Here is a 22,635-nt window from a genome sequence, read left to right on the forward strand (position 1 = left end):
CCCTACTATAAGACTCTTTTAGTACGCCATGGGTACTGCCTATCAGACAGTAAGTAACTCAAACTTTCAGTATTATTGGAATGATGATTTGGGACAGGAAGGATACTGGATACCTTGTCTCAGTATCTTATTATAATCTTAGACAGGGGTTACTGCGAAATACACAGTGCCAATGATTCTATCAAAGCACAGCGACCATTGGGTGATATGTTGGTGTCTAAAATTACAGGTAATAGTTATAATATGTCAAAGATCAAAGCCATTCTTTTTACTGTAAACTATTTAACACAGAAAATGCCTAATTGCTCCTATTGCAATTCACTTTTAATCTTATTTCAACATCAATCTTTATGACTCATGTGAGTGTCACTTTGTCGTAAAAAAATAAATTGAAAATTAACAAGGCAACATAACCCATAGCCCGTTATATAGGTGGCTGTTTTGTATGATAGAATAACAAGTGAACGTTTTACTTGAAAGATATTGTGATAAAACTGTACACATGAATTATAAATATAAATATAAGTAATTAAGACGCACTCTTTTACATTGAATTGTGCCTACCCTATAACTAATATCTTATTTGGTGGTGGTTGCAGCACCCTCTTCTTACATAAATCTGGATGTATTTATTTGATAGATGCTTATTTATGCAGTACATTGCTGTCATTGTTGGGACGTTTTGACGTAATATGAATATAATATGAAGACTGAAGGACATGTCAAATCTTCCAAACTTAAGTCAATGACAATAATTGATTTGTTTTTTCTTTCTTTTTCCTATCTTCTACGACAGCAATGGCACAGCTGCTGAGTCTTTCTTGACACAGTTAGAGTGCTGAGGCTGAACATGGAGTCTGATTACATTATTATTAATATTATTATTCAATTCATAATTCATCATTAAAATTTTGAAAATAAACGTAACGTGCCCCTTAAATATAAGAACTTCCTAAGACTCTCTTGTTTTTGGTTGTTGTTGTTCCCCCTCCACCACCCGATTCCCATCTTAAAGTGAGTGATCTGCATAAATTGTGACGTACAACAATATAAACAATATTTATATTGGCATTCATGATGAATGAATCACCAACTCAGCAGTCAGGCTCGGCAGTGGCAGCACTCTGCCCATTTAATTTTTGAAAAGTACGTGTTTGATTTGTGAGATAAGCTATAAATATATGGTCAAGCCCCCTTACAAATAAACCTAACAATTTATTATAGTAAAAACATACCTTCCGGTCATATATTTTTCCCAGGCGAGTGAGAAATGCCTTGTAATCCCCAAATATTGTAACTTTCCCGAGGTGTGAAGAACAAGAGATCAAAGAAAAGAAAACAAGTTAAATTGCTACTTCCGGTTGACTTATAAGGCAATCTTTTATGAATGAATCTTGATAAGGTCGAAATCGTCATATCTCCTTGAGCTTTCACTTTTACAACAGATCGTCTGAAATAAATGACTAGGCGCTAGGATAATATAACGTGAAGGATTCCTGTACGTGATGCTTATTTGAAAACATATTACTTTTCTTATGATCTTGACTCAAAATTTACTTTGAAAGAATCAATCACACACAAAATTCATTGAATTATTTCCCTTTATAAAGATATTTTCGACTGCTAGAATTTTGAGTTACCGCCCACTTTTGTTACATAATACAAATTATCTAAAATGTCGCTTTACAGAAATGCTGTATGGTTTGTCAAGGGATTTAGAGAATATACGAAGTGAGTCTTTGAAATGAATCCCTCCACTTCTATTTGATTCAACTGTGTCCATTAGAAATAGTCTAATTATTACATGGGCTACTAGATCTCTAGTTTTAAAGCCAATCTTTTCAGACTTTGGACTCAAGGCCACGGCACTTGATATTATTTTTTTTTTCATGCGGTTTCGGAAATGGGAAACTAGGCTTGTCGGATTTTCACACAAGTTCATATACTATTGGTGACAAAGGTTTGGTTCGAAGAGTCTCCAATAATGTTCATCATGTGATAGATACGTCCATTTTGAAATGAAAATGAATACGAAATGTTGGTGTCCATTTCTTCTTTGACTGAGACTACAAAATATGCGATGCAACCACTGAACAACAGTATGCCAATTCTAAATCACTAGACTGTTTTTGGATATTTGGTCATTGTAATTCTGTTTCAAAACGTTTGCCTATATTTGTAATTTATTTTTATATTATTTTACCAATTTCAGATCTGGCTATGAGGCTGCAAGTAAATCATTTGATCCACGGGACTTTGAAAATGTTAGTGTCCCCAACCGTAGTTTCATGGTTACTGGAGCTAACAGTGGTCTTGGAAAAGTGACGGCTCTGAACATTGCAAAGAAAGGTGAAAATGGACTTCGATTCACTCTTGATTTTAATACTAATAATAATAATAATAATAATAATAATAATAATAATAATAATAATAATAATAATAATAATAATAATAATAATAATAATAATAATTAGTTATTTATATAGCACTCAACTTTCACATAAGTGCTCAGCGGTGCTTAAGCTTTATTGTTTTGATTAGATTTTGTTCTGTTTGTGTGTTGTTGTTTTTTACGCATTTATTATGTGATGAAGCTACTCTCTGTTTTTTAATCTAATTGTCACTTGCTACTGGATGCCTCACACCAGATATAGGTGTAGATTGCTGTTGGTATATACTTTATCTGTACAGGTACTTTTTAGGGACTGATTCCATTATCCGGATGTCTCTGTAATCCTGAAAAAATACTGGGGACGGAGGTGTTTGGATTGGGGGGATGTGACTGTACTTTTTATTTGAATTTGTCTTACTTTTTCTAAGGCATCTGTGATGAAAGAGATACCAAACTGTCAATGAAGTCGTTTAAAGTCTCATCAGTATTGTTAAGCAATTTAATCTAAAGTAAAGGTTTTCCATTTCAGGTGCTACAGTGCATATTGTATGTCGCAATGAGGAAAGGGGTCAAGCTGCATTGAAGGAAATAAAGGAAAAAAGTGGAAACGAGGTATTGAGTTCTTTTTATATATCAATCAATTCTCTTTTTGCTCACTATATTTATGAACGATTATTCTATTTGTCAATGAAGTTGTATATATATATATATATATATATATATATATATATATATATATATATATATATATATATATATATATATATATATATATATATATATATATTCTATTGGTTAAAAAAAAAAACAAATGTTATTTTTTTGTTTTGTTTGATTTACTGAAGGAGAGTCCTTTTCATAATAGGAAATTACTTAACAATTAGTCAATCTTCATGTTTATACATTTCCAGAATGTTCACCTTCATCTTGTGGATATATCAAAACCCAGGGATATCAAATCATTTGTACAACAGTTCATCAGTGACGGTCACTCTCTCAATGTGCTGGTAAGAGGAATTCCGTCAGAATATGAAGAGATAAATACAATTATTGTTTCATTTATTAACCAAGCTGGTCCCAAAATACATTTCATACAGTTCATTCCATCGCATTGGTACCCTTTTTGCTCATTATCCTTGCTCTCCTTCACACCTAAAATATTTTTTTACCCTAATGTGCATGAAGTCCAAAGCAGACGATACAAAATAAATTCTAGAAGATTGTTTGTGTGACAGTGGTTCGGCTTTGTAACACTTTGTTAAAGATAAGCAGTTTCTATCTATTTCTATCTGACTCATTAAACTCAAGAAGAAGGACACTTGGTAATGACAGATTGTCAAGTTGCCTTTTTTTGTAGAAGTGGATAGCTCAAATAGCTCAAGTACTTTCTGTCGGCAGGCAAAGGGTGGCAGATAAATCAAAACTTGAATTTTAATATTTATCAGATTTTTAAATATTTGTTTGTTTGTTTGTTTTTTTAAACCTTCTCATCATTTATCTTATCATTATCGTTGAATATGTATTTCTAACAATAATTCAGTATGTTTTACTTTTCACTCCTACATAGATAAAACACTTAACTTTTCATCTCATTGATGTGTAACTTGATAACCATTTTCAACACACCATAAGTGTAAATTACACTCCACAAATTATCATGATACTAGACTGCTGGAATCTGTGGACTGTAAAAAGTAATAAACAAAAATGAATAGAACAGCTTCAAAAAGAACAAAATATCAGACACGGAACGTTTCGGGCTCAAAACCCTTCTTCAGACAACAACAAAAAACTATAAAGACATAAATACATTACTAAATTCCAGATAGACGGCAGAAATATTTTGTAGGTCTTCCCTGTTCCGTGTTTGGTATTTTGTTCTTTTTTGAAGCTGTTATAATATTCATTTTTGTTTATTACTTTTTACAAATTATCTTAAGATGTGTTAAAAATGCTTTTTTGATCTACACTAAATTATATTTTCGGTTTTGTCTCTTGTCATTTATCTTATGACGTAATTTACTGTACTTTCAAATTATTATTTTTTTATTTTAATATTCTTACAGGATTATAGTTTGAAATGATAATTCTAATTGGATACTTTTGTTTTGTTTTTTAATTTCTTTTCTTTTCTTTTTTTTTTTTTTGGCCAGATAAATAATGCTGGAGTGCTTGTACCAGGAGACCAGAGACAGGTAACCAGTGATGGTCTTGAGACTACGTTTGCCACCAACTCACTGGGTACACACATACTCACCAAGGGTCTGATGCCTGTCCTAGAGTCAGCTGAAGATCCCAGAATTGTAAGCGCTGGTCATTATTTTCAATTTTTAATTATTTTTTTTAATCCTAAAGTTTTAACAGCTGAATTTAACTGATTTGTAACCCAACAGATAATTGTCACGTCTGGTTGGATGTTAGTCCAAAAGCTGAATTTAACCAATTTGTAACCCAATAGATAATTGTCACGTCTGGTGGGATGTTAGTCCAAAAGCTGAATTTAACCAATTTGTAACCCAATAGATAATTGTCACGTCTGGTGGGATGTTAGTCCAAAAGCTGAATTTATTAACCAATTTGTAACCCAATAGATAATTGTCACGTCTGGTGGGATGTTATTCTAAAAGCTGAATTTAACCAATTTGTAACCCAATAGATAATTGTCACGTCTGGTGGGATGTTAGTCCAAAAGCTGAATTTAACCAATTTGTAACCCAATAGATAATTGTCACGTCTGGTGGGATGTTAGTCCAAAAGCTGAATTTATTAACCAATTTGTAACCCAATAGATAATTGTCGCGTCTGGTTGGATGTTAGTCCAAAAGCTGAATTTAACCAATTTGTAACCCAATAGATAATTGTCACGTCTGGTGGGATGTTAGTCCAAAAGCTGAATTTAACCAATTTGTAACCCAATAGATAATTGTCACGTCTGGTGGGATGTTAGTCCAAAAGCTGAATTTATTAACCAATTTGTAACCCAATAGATAATTGTCGCGTCTGGTTGGATGTTAGTCCAAAAGCTGAATTTAACCAATTTGTAACCCAATAGATAATTGTCACGTCAGGTGGGATGTTAGTCCAAAAGCTGAATTTATTAACCAATTTGTAACCCAATAGATAATTGTCGCGTCTGGTTGGATGTTAGTCCAAAAGCTGAATTTAACCAATTTGTAACCCAATAGATAATTGTCACGTCTGGTGGGATGTTAGTCCAAAAGCTGAATTTAACCAATTTTTAACCCAACAGATAATTGTGACCCTCTGCCTCGAAACGGTATTAAGTCGGATTTTTCAATTTTGGGTTTTTGGTACCCAATCATAGCTTATTTTATGCTTTAAAATTTGATACCAAATTTATACAATTCTGATTATTCATTGCCGAAATATGACCGTTTGAAGTGGGGAGAGTGTGAAACCCAAGTTTTGAGAAAATCGACTTTGAAGTGAGGCACCGTTTTCACGCACAGTCAAATCAATGGGCAAAGATAACTCCTTAGATACGGACATCGAAAATTTGACGAGAATAGTGAAATTTGGCATGAGCTTAGATTATACATTTAATAATGTACATACACATTTTTGAAACAATCCAATTATTACTTTTGTAGTTATTCATTTTTATGTAAGATGTTCTTAAAACAAATAAAACACTGAAAAAAAATGCCGACAATTGCTCACTTTTTTCAAGAATTTTTGATATTTAAATAAAGAATCAATGAAATAAGAATTACTAATGTGAATTTTTTGTCTTATTCAATAGAGAAAATACGATTTCAAAATGCCAAAAGTTAAAGAAGGTTGAAATTTGAAAGTACAGTTTTGAAACTACGTGAAGCCGGGTGGGCAGGGAAAAAATTATCAAGAAGAGGATTAGAGAGGAAGAGATAGAATGAGAGAGTAAAATACACACACACACACGCACGCACACACACACACACATGTGAGAGAAAGAGAGAGAGAGAGAAAGAGAGAGAGATATAGAGAAAAAGAGGAGTGCGAGGGGGAGGGGAGAGAGACTGCTTGTGCATTAAGAGGACGCGAGGGAAATAGAATAAAGATTGAAACCTGTATAAGTGTGTGTGTGTGTGTGTGTGTGTGTGTGTGTTTGTATGTGTGAAAGAAACAAAAGGGAGACGGAGAGAGTGAGATAGACATGAAGAAAGGGATAGAGGCGGAGCAAAGAATTGTAGGGATAGTTTAAAGAATGCATTTTGTTACAAAGTAAGTCATAGTCAATCAACTGGAAACATATTGACCAATGAGATTGCAATTAAAGAAATGGGCTGGTCAAATCAATCATTGCATTGTTTCCATTTAGAGTCAGATGACAGCTTGAGGAGGAGGGGTGGGGCTTATTGTGTAGTGACTTACATTAAAACATGTTATTGAATCTCTCAAGTTTTCCTTAGCGTTCCACCACATTTTTCATTGTCTAAAAAGACCCCCCCCCCCCTCCTTTTTCTTTCAGTATACAAAGAAAGCACGACAAAACGAACATTCATCTCTCTCTCTCTCTCTCTCTCTCTCTCTCTCTCTCTCTCTCTCTCTCTCTCTCTCTCTCTCTCTCTCTCTCTCTCTATCTATCTATCTATCTATCTACCTATCTATTTATCCATTAATAGGTTTGTCTTTCTGTCTGTTTATCTATCCATTTCATTTTTTAGTTACACGTATTTCCATCGGGAGTTCATTAATTGTTGAAGGCTCTATTTATTATTCTGCTTTGTACTTAAAATTAAATGTTTATCCTACAACAATCTCTGTAACTGTAAGTGTAAGATTAGGCAACTGTTGTCCTATTAAGTCTAAGCATGTCCTATAATTCCATGAATAAAAAAAGAGGGACAAAGGAGGACCCTCACCTCGATCACCAATGCAGCTAGACAAAGAAATTATAGCACGTGGTGTGTATCAAAATGCACAAACACACACGTATGTAACACACGCATGCTGACGTCATGAAGCATCGCCCGAGCATTATGGCCCATAGAGAATACAGTCTGTGTTATGGCCTACAGCCACAGCGCATGTGATGAGCGTTGACCAATCACAATCATTCATTTGTAAGGTTGTCAGGGAAAAACCTAGACTTGTTTACAGTTTTTAAAGTTCATTATTGGTTGAACCATGACATTGTGGAAACAGTCATGCTTTCTCTGAGATAGATAAAGACACGCCCTTTGCTGTGATATCTTACATCTTATTGGTGGAGAAAAAGACTCTGTATTACTAAGCCTTGGAAAGGGTGGCTCTCTGAGAGAAAGTCAACTCTCGTTTTGAATGTGTCACTGATAGTTGCATTTTTAAACTTGAAATTTATATAACTTATCGTCAATGTTTATGTTGAATTATTATGTTTTCATGTAGAAAAATGATTGTAGTTTCTGAAACAACCAAAAACTGAAATTTGATAATTTTGACCATTTCCACTTTAAAACCGGTTTTCTTCGTTTTCCAAATCCCGACTTAATACCGCTTCGAGCCGGAGGGTCACAATTGTCACATCTGGTGGGATGTTAGTCCAAAAGCTGAATTTAACCGATTTGTAACCCAATAGATAATTGTCACGTCTGGTGGGATGTTAGTCCAAAAGCTGAATTTAACCAATTTGTAACCCAATAGATAATTGTCGCGTCTGGTGGGATGTTAGTCCAAAAGCTGAATTTATTAACCAATTTGTAACCCAACAGATAATTGTCACGTCTGGTGGGATGTTAGTCCAAAAGCTGAATTTGACTGATTTGCAATTCGAGAAGATGTCCACGTTTGATGGCACCATGGCCTATGCCCAAACCAAACGTCAACAGACCATCATGACAGAGGAATACGCCAAGGCATATCCCAAGATTCATTTCTCCTCCATGCATCCTGGATGGGCTGACACACCAGGTGGGTCTGGACAAGATTATACAATTCATCTGGCAATTTTTATCTTAATGCACTACATATGAACCGTGGTCCTACCGAAGTTGTCTGGGCAGGTCATTCTGATATTTCTTCTATGCCCCTATATTACTATTCCATTTTGCTTTTGGTCTTTGCTTTCCTTGCAGAATGCCTTAGTCCTAACTAGTGCAAAGATTGTCTAAAAAGATTATTATTTTTTTATTTTTTTCCTTGTTAATCATCTCTCTGTGTTACGTACTGTTATAGATCTTTGTTTTGAGTTCATTTTATAAACATTTTAGAGCATTCTTTCCAGTAGCACATTGGTAGTTTACTCTTGAAATCTACTTCTATTTCCTATTTGAACAAGTCCCATGTTCTCTCTTTTTTTTAAGTTGATTTTAATTGTATATCAATTTTTTTAAAAATAATTTTGCTATCCCAGCTTCTCCCTTTTTACTGGCATTGAAATGATCTTTAAAGTGCTGCAAGTGCCGTGAAACCCTTAATAACAAACGATATGAAATCCCTGTCCACATAATCACTGTTCTTCTTACTCAAGGTAGCATTTTAAAATTAATTGTGGTTGTCCTTCACTATTTTCTTCTTCCTTTTATTAAAATTCACTGATAATGATCTATATATTAAAAGGGATGAACAAAACTGAATATAACAGCTTCTAAAAAGAACAAAATGCTGAACACTGTGTTATTGACATTTCAAATATTTCTCTGCCATCTGCTTTTTTATTGTTTTTGTTATTGGCTGAAGAAGGGATTTGATCCCGAAACATTCCTTGTTTTTCGAAGCTTTTTGTCCATTGCTTTCTACAGTCCTCAGCTTCTAGTAGCTTATTATCTGTTTGTATTAAAAAGTATGATTTTTATTGTCAGGTGTCCAGTCCTCAATGCCTGATTTTTATGACAAGATTAAGGACAAGCTTCGAAGCGAGGAGCAGGGAGCAGATACTATCGTCTGGTTGGCCATTTCCAACGCAATGAAAAAACATCCAAGTGGCCTTTTCTTTCAAGGTATGTCATTTATGGAATACCAAGAGAGAAAAAATGGGTAAAACGGAATGTGTTTCTTGTAATAACATTAATTATCTGACTAGTTCTTCAATCTTCAATGGCTTGTATTTGCAAAATGCCCCACGGGCCCATCACTGCAAATGTTCAATTACATTCCAATCAAAACAGGGAACAGATGCAGATTACTTTGACAAGTAAATGTATTCAAAACTGTTTTGAAAGTTCAGAATAAATGATGAAACAAAAAATGTCTGTAAAGCAATTTTAAGATTCAATTCAATTCAAAGATTTATTTAAGGTAGATACATCTTTTTAGTGTGGAGGGGCTACAGAAATTGAGGCAAACTAGTTTATGGGCTGTATGGTTATAAAAGATTGCCTACCTTACTACTTATTCAAGGGATCGCGTTAGCTCAGTTGGTAGAGCACTAGCTTCATATGCAAAAGGGACTGAGATCGATCTGGGTGAAGTCGAGATTACTTTCTGGCCATCCAGCAGTGATTGGGTAGCTGGATCTGTTAGATCTTGTGGAAAATACTTTGAGATAGACTAGCATCCTATCCAACTGCTATCATCCATTTCATGCTATAAAAATCAGGATAAACTCCAGCTCCATGATTCTAATGAATGGCTCTGAAGGGCTACTACTATAAATTCTGCCCTTTAACACTTACTACAGGCGAAGGGTAGTTTGACAGCTCAGTTTGTAGATCACTTGGCTCACAAGCGAAAGGACTGTTATAGGCCTGTTTGCAGTCAAAGTCCACTGACCTCTCTATTTACCCAACAGTGATTAAATAGCTGGACTTGGATCTGACAGAAAGTACTTTGCTATGCGTGGTAACCCAAAATACATGGCAAACTGATCAATTTTTCACCAGTTTTTTTCTCATCATTTAAATGACTACTTTTTTTATTTGATCACATACAGATCGTAAACCAACCCCAACCCATTTGCCTTTGGCCTGGACAAAATCAAGCACTGAACAACGTGAAAAATTGATGTGCATTTTGGATGAATTTTCCATTAGATATTCTTAACAACTTAAGTTAACTAGTGTAGTCCCATGTTTGATCCCTTGTGTGTATCTCGGACACGGTGATATTTCTATTCGCTGTTTTCATCTGGCACTTCTCCATACCCTATATTTCTCATCATTATTGGAATAAGTGCCCCCTCCACACTTTTTCTGAATTTTAAACTTCCAAAGAACTTTAGATATAGTGTTGAATATGTTAAAATTGTGAATTTATTACTTCAGTGGGCAGCCTAGCTCGGCGGTACGGTCTTTGCTTCGTACCTGAAAGGTACCAGGTTCGATCACCCGCCGCTGCCCTGTGTGGCCTTGAGCAAGTCACCTCACCCAAGCTCAATTTGCAGTGCTGCACTACGGAATATGCCTGGGTTATTCCAGTCTTCCCTTGGAATAGACCCTAAAGGCAAATTTCCCCTATGGGATGAATAAGAGAAATTTTATTTTATTTTATAATTTATAACTTCAAAGTTATTACAGTGGAATCTGCATAAAGTCGGCTATGTGGTCTAGTGGTGTGACACTCTCTTTCGGATCGGAAGGTCCTGGGTTCAAGCCTCGTGCTCTGCGCATAGTTGAGTCCTTGGAATAGGCTCTTTACTCACATTCTCTCACCATACTCAGGTGTAAAATGAATACCTGGCCGTTAACAGCGTTGTCTTCGTCCGAAAAAATTGTAATTTCGCCTAACAGGCGTCATGTCACGTCCTACATGTTAAGTGTTGCTGTTGGCCTGGGATCCCTTGTAAAGCGCTTTGAGCATGTTTAGTGGATATTGCGCTTTATAAAAGCTAAAAAAGCTCTATAAAGTCAACTTCTATTTAAGTCAACTCGTCCTGTTGGTCCCAAAGTTTCTATTCTTTATCTAAGTGTGTTCCAGTTCAATTGATAATTGCTAAAGTCAACTTTGCTAAAAGTCGACCAATTTTTCTTGTCTGTTGGTGTTGGCTTTAACAGGATTCCACTGTCCTTTCATTGCATTCCATTGTATGTAGAAGTCATATGTCGACATCAAACCACTTATCAATATTAATTTTATCAATATTCTTTCGATTTTACTCCCTTTTTCTTGTTTTATACAAATTGTGTGTCCATGTTGTAAACTGGGATGTAACTCCACAGTAAGTCTAACAGACTTTTTGAGATATATTTTAATTTGTATCATAGTCAAATAAAAGTGTTTGTATGAACATTGTGTTATTGCTATTATTACTACTATTGTTATTATTATTATCGTCGTCGTCGTCATCATCATCAACATGACCATCATCATTATTATTATTATTATGATTATTAATGATGATGATGATGATAACAATAATAAGAATAATATTAACTCCAAATTAATAGATTTATAGACAATACATATGATGCTTTTATTATTTAGTATGGTTTTTATAAAGTGATCTCCAGAATGGGTCAACGATTGTCTATATATTGGTGTAAATTCACTTCTATTTATACAAATAAATTGATTTTATTAAACCCAGAATTGCTTCATTTTTACTGTGAAGTCTCAACATTCATTCGTAATATACACACATGCATCACTGGTTGGGGTTCCTGACCTCCCACAGTGGGCAGGGAGGCACTTCCTGTGTTTTTACCTCTACATCTGTTTTCTGAGTTGATTTCTGTCTTTGTCTTGGAATGAGATTACTTGGTTTATGTACTGTTACCATTTTGTTTTAAATATATGTTTGTAAACATTTGAGTTTATTCCTCTTCGGGGGAGGGGGCTGTGCTTGTGTCTGGATGAAACTTTTAGGTGATCTCAAACTAAGTACATAATGTGCTCTTGGAATCTACATCTATTCCCTATTTGATATTTGAGCCATCTCCCTTGTCTTACTCATTCTCATGTGCTTTCAATCAATTATAAATCTATTATTTTTTTACTATCCCATTTTCTTCCTATTTATTGGCACTGAAATAACCTACATGTGTCGCAAGGACCATAAAGCCCTTTTAAACAAACAAAACATTTTCTATGTTATGGCGTAAATTCACTTCTATTTATACAAATACATTGCTTTTATTTTAACTAGAATTGCCTCATTTTTACTGTGGTCTTAGTCTTACATTCTTTCATAATATTCACTCATGTATCCATTTTCTTACTATTATTTTCTATTATTTGGCTGGATTCTTTTGACCTCCCAAGGTGGGTGAAGAGGTCACTACAAGGTTTCCACGCAACCTGGAAAACCGCGGGAATTTAGATTGTTTTTCCAAGGCCTTGAAAACCGGGAAAAACGTGTGTTTTGTCCAAAACCTTGTAAAAAACCGGGAAAGTCATTTTTAGAGAGAAAAATGCCAGGGCCAGAAGGGTCGTGAGTGATAAAGGATCACATCAATTTTGTTAGAGGCTCAGCAAAGTTCAGGTTGACACAGATATTTCCTGACCTCCCATAGTGGACAGGGAGGTACATACTGTGTCTTCTATCCCCATATATCTATTTTCCAACTTGCTTTCTGTCTTTGTCTTGGAATGAGATTACATACTTGGTTTTTTTCCTGGCCCTGGTCGGAGTCCTGGCTGGGAGGGAAACAGTCAAATGCATAGTTATTGTTTTGGGAGGTGATATTTTTTTCCTTGTAAATCATCTCTCTGTTATGCATTGTATTATGTTTAGTTTACATATTATACTATTTAATTTGTAAGCATTTGAGTGTATTCCTCTTAGTTCGGGCCTGTGCTTGTGTCTGGATGAGACTTTTAGGTGATCTCAAACTAAGTACTTTGATAATGTGCTCTTGGAATCTACATCTGTTTCCTATATGAACCAATTCCCCTTTGTCTCACCTTTTCTTTTGTGCTTTAATTGTAATTCTAGAACTTTTTACTATCCCATTTTCTTCCTTTTTACTGGCGCTTATATGACCTAAATGTGTTGCAAGCGCCGTAAAATCCTTAAAAACAAAAAACAAAAAACATGACACAGATATGTTGTCAGCCAAGCAAGGTAGAGAAAAAAAAAAAGAAACACTTTGAAGAGTGGATGAAATAAAAGGAACAAGTGAAGAAAGCTTTGAAAAGGAAGAACATGGATGATGATGATATTCAAGAAGTGACACAATAACTACACGTCATCTTTTATCTGTTTTCCCTTTCCACATTGCTCTTTATTCGTCTTTGCTCATTTTTACCCCTGATCCTGGCAGGGATCCTCAGCTGAGAAAGGGGTGGGGTGGCAGTTAAATGTATAGTCCTTTTTTTTTTTTTAAATTTAGAGATGAGTGGGGTGGCAGTTAAATGTATAGTCCTTTTTTTTTTTTAAATTTAGAGATGATATTTTTTCCCTTGTAAATCATCTCTCTGTTATGTACTATTTTCGTTTTTAGTTTTGAAAACAAACAATTACACACTTTTTCAGATCTTTATCTAACGCATCCTCGTGTGTCAAGCAGACAAATTGTAGCAATAAGAAAAAAAAAATGAAATAACGGCCAAACAATAGGCAACTAGACAAATGTAAAATCATGTAAAATTGGGGGTTTAATGAAAATATTTTAATATGGATGGATTTTAAAAATCACAAAAATGCTTTTCAATAGTTTTAAAATAGCATTCACAAAAATCTATGTGTATAATTACGTGCATAAATCCTAATGATTATCCTAATGATAAAAACGATTCAAAACTGTAAAAGATCTTGGTCAAGCCAACCAATCACACTTAATAATAATTTTTTTTTTAAACGATTTTATATGAATTGGCAGCTAAAAAAGATCTAGAATTGACTTTTACAATTATACTGTGGAAGAATTACCAAGACATGGGCATACCATAAAAATCTTTGAAACAATAACAGGAAAAAAAAAAAGACATTGCCTTGTAAAGTTTTGACACTTAAATTTTATTAATTATTGATGAACATTCTCACTAAATACATAGCTGTAAAATTGCGTTACCATCAATAAAATTATAAAACAATCCGTAAATACAATCGCTATATTGGGGCTCCAGGGTTATAAAACATTTTTTATTGCACCTGGTATTTGGACTGTAACAACAGGGATAAATAAATATAGAATAACAAATCCAAATATTGCATTTTTTGTATGAGTGTGTAAGTAAATATTAAGCTGTAACAATAACAATTTGGTAAAATACAAAATAAATATGTTTTCATTGTTAGTATCACTTTGGCTCATCGCAACAAGATACGACAGATTATCTGGTAACATTATCAAACCAATTGGGTTTCAAAGGCACAGGAAGAAAATAATTAAATGGGACAATATCATCAATATGGAGGCAGCGTGGCACAGCGGTAGGGTCTTTGCTTCGTACCCAAAGGGTACTGAGTTTGACTTCCCGCCAAGCTGTGTGGTCTTGAATAAGTCACATCGCGCTAGCTCACTTTGTGGTGCTGCACTGCAACTGATTGCTGCGTTATTCAAACTTTTCCCTTGGAATTGACCCTCTAAACCGATTTTCCCTTGGGGATTAATTAAAGAAATTTAGATTTAGATTTTAATTTTAGCGAAAAAACTAGAAGAAAATTATAATTTAGTGATGAATTGCACAGTTTTTGATGACATAGACGTCTATATTAATAGAGTATTTATTATTCTGATTTTGTTAAACACTCCTTGTGCATCCATCATTTATCTTTGAATAAAGCTAGCAGGAATGTCCTTCTGTGTTCATATTATATAGAAGGAATGAAATTGACGTCACTCACCTCTTTTTTTATTCTTTTTAGACAGCCAATTTTATGATTAGTTCTCACTTACTTATATCAACCAGACTATAAATGTTCAAGGGTACACATTTGTGTGTTGGTAGGGTATTTTCGACTGGCAGATGTTTTGAGCATTTTAACTAAACGCACAACATCAATATCATTATCTTGTGTACATATAACTGGAAGGAAATCAGTAATATAGAGCACTTTTAACAAGGTATCACAAAATCAACAATTTTAAACAGGAAAATAACATTAGGGAAACAAATCCAGAACATGTTTTAAACAGACATAATCTTTCAAAGCATTGGGTAGAGGTAAGGACGAAACGTTCTTTCCCACAAACTGACTCATCGCTGATCTGATGACAAGAACACATTCCATCTGTAAACTCCTCGTAACCTTTGACATTGCATTGACCCACCTTAACGATGAGTTTTTACATTTACTATCACACAACTCCTTTATATCCATCTCATGGGGGCTATCGTCACTATCACTATTACTTTGATTTCTCCGAACAAAATCAGGAGCAATTAACTCTAAACATGTCTGAGATTCTGCAGCATTCCACTTCCTGGATATGGGGTATCCGGCCAGTATCATGAATACGCATAAATGGAAGGAGCCTTGCATGAGCGCCATCTGGAATGGGTCAATTACAAACTCCCTGTCGTAAGACCTTTTGTATACAGAACCTTGGATAGTTAAATCACAATTATAAATGGTGAGAAGTTTGAGAGCTTCCAGATCACACAAACTCGTGCTTACAAGAGCTGCCGTGATGCCTGAATAAACTGGGGAAAAAATGATGTGAAAAAAATGTTATACAAATCAAGGAGAAAGGGTAGGGGGGGGGGGGCGAGGCTGCTTGATTTTTCAGTATATAAATAATCATCAAAGATTACATAAATAATAAATAGACATTGCATATTTATAAAGAGTATCAATTTGTACCATGCTCTGAGCATTTTGAATGTTTTCTCCTCATAAACGGCTCGGTACTAATAACCTTTAGAATGCGGACAATGACTCCATCTTTACATTTGAAATCTGTCTTCAATAAGACAGAAATATGATAATCATGATCAGGATAATGACATCTTGAATAGCGCTGTAACTCAAAATCTTAGCGTTCGCTTAAGGGTAACAATAATTATTTAAACTCTAGTTTCAATGACCATAAGGTTTTGGACTAATGTTTTTGTCAAATGTTGTCAAATTGGTTATGATATTCATATCTAAAACTCAAATGACCTTCAAAAATTATCAGCAGTATACTCCCATTTAATATTGAGGCAACAACATATAACAAACTTGAAAAGCCTTTTAAAAAAACAAAAACAAATAACAAATTTTTTTTTTTTTTTAAAACAACATTTAAATTAGTTCTTACACTTCACATTTGGATCGGCTCCATTTTGTAAAAATAATTCCATCAACTTTGCACACTTCACTTGAGAGGAGGCTAGAACGGGGTTACAGCTTTCACAGGCATTAAGCCCTAAATCAGCCCCAGCAGCCAAGAGGCATTCTATAATGGAGAGGTAATTTTCTTGGATTTGCCCATGTCGTGTTCCGGAGTATATTGCATTCGTCAGCGGTGTGCGTAGATTCTTGGTGATCGTGTTCACATCAGCTCCAGCACTCACTAAGATTTCAACGGCCTTGACATGACCTGCTCCTGTAGCTATCTACAAAGGGGGGAGGGGCAAGGATTTAAAATCTTAATTGAGTTAGTCTTTTTTCACTTCCATTTAATTAACATAACATGCACATTTGTAGATTTTAGAAAGATCAAGTTTATTAATTTTTATTTAAATGAGAGAACAAGAAGAATGCAATGAGATACATTGCAAATGACTTCCAATTCATATGGGGGTCCCAATAGCTCAGTTGGTAGAGGACTCGCTCCTTATAAATAAATAATAAATGAAGTCCCTCTATTCAAAGGGACTGTGATCTCAACTGACTGCAGTCAAGATTTTTATTTGATCCCCTATCCACCCAGCAGTGACTGGGTAGCTGAGTCTGTTAGATCTGGCAGAAAGTACTTTGTGACAGACTAGCGTCCCACCCAAAGGGTAGTATGCAATTAATCATAATTGGCACGGCTTGTCACCCAATATTTCAAAAAAATTATATATAGGCTAATAATACAATACATTGCATAATTACATGTAATGCAGTTCTCTTCCCAGTGTAATCAAAAAGGTCAATCAAAGCCCCGTGTTCAATGAGTAAAGCCATTATATCCATTTGATCATCTTGCGAAGGACGGACACATGATGTCATAAGAGGGGTGAAACCATCGTGATTGCGAAGATTGATATCTGCACCATATCGTAAAAGCATACGCACAAGATCAACGCTTCCAACTTCAACAGCACAGTGCAATGATGACTTTCCATATCGATCTTGACATTGCCACAGATCTGGAGAGGCTTCAAGAAGCAGCTAAGGGATAAAATAAGAAATCAATTTTATATCTAAATTACAGAAGGTATGGTTATATATCAAGTTGTGCGGCTAAGTGGTCTTGTGGTATGACACTTGCTTTCGGATCGGAAGGTCCTGGGTTTGAACCTCGCTCGCCGCATAGTTAAGTCCTTTGAAAAGACTCTTTACTCACATTCTCTCACCATACTCAGATGTAAAATGAGTACCTGGCAATTAACAGCGTTGTCTCTGTCTGAAAAAAAAACAACTGTAATATCGCCTAATAGGCGTCATGTCTAGTTTTACATGTTAAGTGTTGCTGTTGGCTGGGGAACCTTTGTAAAGTGCTTGGAGTATGTTTAGTGGATATTGCGCTATATAAAAGCTCAAGTTTTTGTTTCTTAAATTTTACACACACTTGATGAGTAGTGTTTCCTTTTCTGTACACTTAAGCTGCACTTTGTAGTTATATACTAAAATGAGTTCCCTTCTCGTTTAAAACAAATGACATGATATCAAACCTCTCATAATTCCGAATATATGCACTATAGCAAGATTAATCCTGTTGAAAATAATTATTTTCTAAAAATAGGGTTGAAAGGTCCTCATCGTATCATTAATGAACATAGTAGCACGAAGCTTCTGTCAACCTACAACATAATATGCCTTTATAATCTCTTCTAAAAAGAGGGTTGAACGGTCCTCATCGTATCATTTATGAACATAGTAGCACGAAGCGTCTGTCAACCTACAACATAATATGTCTTTATAATCTCTTCTAAAAAGAGGGTTGAACGATCCTCGTCATATCATTAATGAACACGCATTAAGCTTCTGTCAACCTACAACATAATATGTCTTTATAATCTCTTCTAAAAAGAGGGTTGAACGATCCTCATCGTATCATTAATGAACATGCATTAAGCTTCTGTCAACCTACAACATAATATGCCTTTATAACAATCATATCAACAGACCTGCCAAGTGGTAAGAAAAATTCGTAGAATTACGATTTTTTTTTTTTTTGCTTCAGTGAAAGAACTGCATTTGAAGTTTTTTGATTCAATTAATCTTGTTGGAAAGGAAAGTTTGGTTGCATAGGAACTGTATTTAGGATTTTGGGGCATTTGAGATCATTCTGAGGGAAGATAATTGATTAGTAATGCTATTTATTGTGACCTTTTCATTGTTTTTCTTGGAAACTACGAATTTTTGAGATTTCAAATATGCAGCTCTGTATCAACAAGTATTTCAATTAAAAACTTGCTCTCTCTTTAAAAAAGCTCAATGTGCTCAAAGTGCTTTACAATAATTAACATATAGAAGAAGACCTCGAGCCTGTTAGGTACAAGATGAATTTCTTTTCAACAAAGACAGTGCTTTTCCCTGTCAATTACTCATTTTACACCTGAGACTGGTGAGATAATGCGAGTAAAGAACCTTTTCCCAGGACTCAACTTTGCATCATCCATAGTGTGATTCAAACGTTCAACCTACATGTCATAAGCCAAGTGACATACCACCAGACTACAACACGCACAAATAACTCGGACCAGAATCAAGTAATCAAAAATAATAATCCTTCCATGGATTTCCATTTCTGGACTTTTCATATAAGCGCTATGTATAAATGACAGATTAATGTTAAGTTACCGTCTGTCTCATAATCTTTTATTTTTTTTAAAAGAAAAATGTATCGTAAAATAAAGGGAGTAAAAATGACTCCTATGAAAGAAACAAAACAAAGTAAATGATGTTTCGGCCTTTGGCTTCTTCAGGTAAACAAGAAAAGGAAATATGTTATATTAAAGTCCACATTAAAGGAAATATGTTATATAAAATAACATATTTCCTTTTCTTGTTTACCTGAAGAAGGCCAAAGGCTGTAACGTCGTTTACTTTGTTTTGTATCTTTTATAAACTCCCTTTATTTTATTATACACTTTATTGACTCATTTAGGCACCTTTTGGTATTACTACATTTATTCAAACCTTTGCATTTTCTGGAAACTGGATGGTGACGCAATACATCAGGGGTGTCTGTCCCCATTTGTCCCTTACATCCAATTTTGCTCCGTGACTGATCAACACTCTGTTTTATAAAAAGAAGAAACGAAAATGGTAATGAATTCCCATCACTTCATTGTTGAAATAACTCAAGAATGCAATAAAATGATTTACAAATTAAATGCCTCCATAGCTTGGGACAGGAAACCAAGACAGACAGACAGACAGACAGATAGATAGATGGATGGATAAATAGATACATAGAGAATGATCATGAGAATATCAAAGTGAAAACCATTTCAGAGGAATTGTGTCAATTTACTTATTTTAAACAGAAACAAATACAAAGCATATTTTGTACATATGATTTGTGTGATACGTGAATATCTGATATTCACGTGGTCATGTATTTACTTCTACTCAAAGTCCTAAAGAATGATTGGTTTGAAAATGTGAATTTTGGCAGTGACGTGAACAGGCTTTTACATTCAAGTTCGGCACCCAAGGGGGGGGGGGGGGGGTTCACCATAATTATGTAGAGTACACATGCACTACCCCTGGAATAATCCCGGTAATAGAACACAAAGTCAAAGTCCACCGTTGACTAATTGAATAAAATGGTGAGAAGAAGCGGCTTGAAATGAAGGCAAGGCAGGAGGTTTTATTGATGCAATGCGTTTAAGTAAAATACTCACAACATCCACCAGCCAAATACAATGCAACAACACACAAAACTAGGTAACAAAGAACGTTTATAGTCTGATTGATATACTTTAATGAGAACTAATCACTTAAATGGATGTCTAAAAACAATAGCAAAGAACTGAGTGATGTCAATTTCGTTCCTTTTATACTTATTGTGACGTCACAAACTCACAGGAAGAAATTACACATTACAAGGGTTATCCAACATAAAAACTTCACAACTCAAATGCCAAACAACAATAAACTGGAACACATTGGTCACACAATAAATACAGTCTCACAGCTATTAATTCAGAAAACTGAGTGGAGCAGGCACCTATGTAAATAATAACAAGAAATGAAGTGAGTAAAAAAGTGCTAGATGACAATAGAGAATATAAAATTTGCGGCGACAGGGGTTCGAGTCCCCCCCCCCCCCCCCCACGACCCTGCTGTTACGACAACTCCGCCTGGCCATGAGAGAGAAGCTCTTCAATCAATGCCATCCACTACTCCTAAAGAGTGGTACCAAGAGTAGCATCTATCTTGAGTCGGTCTCCCGACTTCTTCAGGCCATGGATTCAACACACACAAACTCAGTGAAGTTTGTTTACAAACCAGCAGTTATGCTCAATAGCTCTCTTCTCAACACAAACATACAACAGAGAGATGGACTCAAGATAGAAACAGACCATGCCATCATTAAGCATGCTGTCATTAAGCATGTTTCGGACTGAAGCACGCTAAATGGCTTTTACTGAATTTTTTGCTGTATAAACTACATGCCTTTAAGCACAGTAACCTCGGCTTCAGACATGCTTCATTACAAGATCATATCTGATTCTTCTTGTTAAATCTTATTGTTGTCTACTAACTTCCATGGTCCAGTGAATTAATGACCAGTGATGTTGTCCAAAATACGTTGGAAAGGAAACGATCCCGAGTAAAAGTAGAATAGTAGTAGTAAGAAGATGGCGAGATGGAAGCAGCGACCACAATGCCTTCTTCCTCAGAACTGTTTCAAAGCTTAAACACTAATCGTGTTTTTATGGAATCAAGTGGTCTCGCATCTCAAACTAAATTCGAGGCTATTACAAGGACTCTGCAACACAGAATAGTTTCACATTGCAAGCAAAGCTCAATTACTGACTTCTTTTCACCAACATAGATGTCATAAAAGTGGGGTCTTGGGTTCAGATCCCCATCGTCGCGAAGTTATCTATTACTCCATTGTCTTCAGGCACTTTTGTACTCACTTCATTTCTTGTCATTATCAGCATAGGTGCCCCTGCTCCACTCACTTTTCCGACCTCAAGAGGTCGGGAGACAGGCTCAAGATTGATACTTCGCTTGATACCACTTTTTTTTAGGAGTGGTGGATGGCGTCGATCGTAGAGCCAGAGCATCCCTCTCGCGGCCAGGCAGAGTTGTAACAGTAACAGTAGATCGAACCTCCATCGCCGCTGTTTTATTCTCTATTGTAATTGTTTTTTAAAAATTAAAATTGAGCTTTATATAGTGCAATATCCACTAAATGTGCTCAAAGCACTTTACAAGGGGTCCCTGGTCAACAGCAACATTTAACATGTAGATAGTACGGGATATGCCGCCTGTTAGGCGATATATTACAATTTTTCGGACAAAGACAACGCTGTTAACGGCCAGGTACTCATTTTACACCTGAGTACGGTGAGAGAAAGTGTGTAAAGAGCCTTTTCCAAGGACTCACCTATGCACCGAGCACGAGGCTCGAACCCAGGATCTTCCGATCCGAAAGCGAGTGTCACACCACAAGTCACAAGACCACATCATAGCCGCACTGTCTTCTGGCACTTGTTAGTCTTCACAGCTAGAGAGAGTACGTAGAAAATAAAATAAAATGTTTAAAAGTTTGTTAGAAGTTTACCTGAGACATTCTACATGGTCTCTTTCACAACAAATGTGCAATAAGGATTTTGAACTGATGTTCATCGAATCTTCGAAGAACTCGTCCACATCTCCACCATCTTCTAACAAATTTACAAGCTGTTCTGGCTCATTTTTCGTGACAGCATGATAAAGGTCTGCCGCTCTTTGAGTACCCATTGTTTTCAAATGTTCAAAGAGGTCTCTAACTAAACGTCTGAAATAAAAGTAGCAATAGAAGCATAATTTTAGTAGTGGGTTTTCACATGAAGTTCAGTGTCCACTGCCATGCCCAGTGTTGTTTATAAACAAAATTGACCCTCCTTGACCTTTCCCGGAAGCTTGATATTACTCGGTTCGAGAGTTTGCGCATGACTCATTTTTTGTTGTAAGTCTCCCGAACGTGGCGACTTCAGGGTTGCCAGTTTGGCATTTTAAATGCCAGATTCCAAAAATCTGGCATTTTTGAAAACCGTTTGGCATTAGAAAAATCATTTGGCATTTGGCATTTTCATTTGGCATTTTCTTTTCTTGTATATTATACTTCAAATGACACCTT

The 22,635-nt window shown here is 35.4% G+C and overlaps 3 protein-coding genes across 5 annotated transcripts in view; 1 reads left to right on the plus strand and 2 right to left on the minus strand.

Moving 5' to 3' along the window:
• Positions 1 to 1,661, minus strand: part of LOC144956052 (LIM and senescent cell antigen-like-containing domain protein 1) — a 63,988-nt gene extending 62,327 nt beyond the window's left edge. The window contains exon 1 of the mRNA XM_078886368.1: positions 1,236 to 1,661. Within this exon, the coding sequence (XP_078742494.1) occupies positions 1,236 to 1,246 (11 nt within the window). The 5' untranslated portion in view covers positions 1,247 to 1,661. The remainder of the gene's footprint in view (positions 1 to 1,235) is intronic.
• On the plus strand, positions 1,410 to 11,839 carry LOC144956054 (dehydrogenase/reductase SDR family member 12-like). Of its 2 annotated transcripts, none has more exons than XM_078886370.1 (8): positions 1,410 to 1,498; positions 2,213 to 2,349; positions 2,922 to 3,004; positions 3,304 to 3,399; positions 4,546 to 4,695; positions 8,086 to 8,284; positions 9,175 to 9,312; positions 10,245 to 11,839. In XM_078886370.1, exons 2-8 carry the CDS (start codon positions 2,289 to 2,291, stop codon positions 10,352 to 10,354), a joined length of 837 nt encoding a protein of 278 aa, XP_078742496.1. In that variant the 5' UTR covers positions 1,410 to 1,498; positions 2,213 to 2,288; the 3' UTR covers positions 10,355 to 11,839. The 2 variants fall into 2 exon arrangements, with proteins under 2 accessions (XP_078742496.1, XP_078742495.1); XM_078886369.1 differs by lacking the exon at positions 1,410 to 1,498 and adding an exon at positions 1,624 to 1,731.
• A 1,984-nt stretch (positions 11,840 to 13,823) lies between these two features.
• Positions 13,824 to 22,412, minus strand: LOC144956051 (ankyrin repeat and SOCS box protein 16-like). 2 transcript variants are annotated; one of them, XM_078886356.1, is made up of 5 exons: positions 22,078 to 22,412; positions 19,473 to 19,572; positions 17,220 to 17,498; positions 16,438 to 16,735; positions 13,824 to 15,838 (listed from the first exon to the last, which is right to left on the minus strand). In XM_078886356.1, exons 1-5 carry the CDS (start codon positions 22,254 to 22,256, stop codon positions 15,297 to 15,299), a joined length of 1,398 nt encoding a protein of 465 aa, XP_078742482.1. In that variant the 5' UTR covers positions 22,257 to 22,412; the 3' UTR covers positions 13,824 to 15,296. The 2 variants fall into 2 exon arrangements, with proteins under 2 accessions (XP_078742482.1, XP_078742483.1); XM_078886357.1 differs by lacking the exon at positions 22,078 to 22,412 and adding an exon at positions 21,901 to 22,020 and having other exon boundaries at positions 14,187 to 15,838.
• Positions 22,413 to 22,635: the final 223 nt, after the last annotated feature.

This window comes from Berghia stephanieae, chromosome 10 (assembly GCF_034508935.2).
Source record: "Berghia stephanieae isolate SIO BIC M18660-M18661 chromosome 10, UCSD_Bste_1.3, whole genome shotgun sequence".
In the NCBI taxonomy this organism is placed as follows: domain Eukaryota; kingdom Metazoa; phylum Mollusca; class Gastropoda; order Nudibranchia; family Aeolidiidae; genus Berghia; species Berghia stephanieae.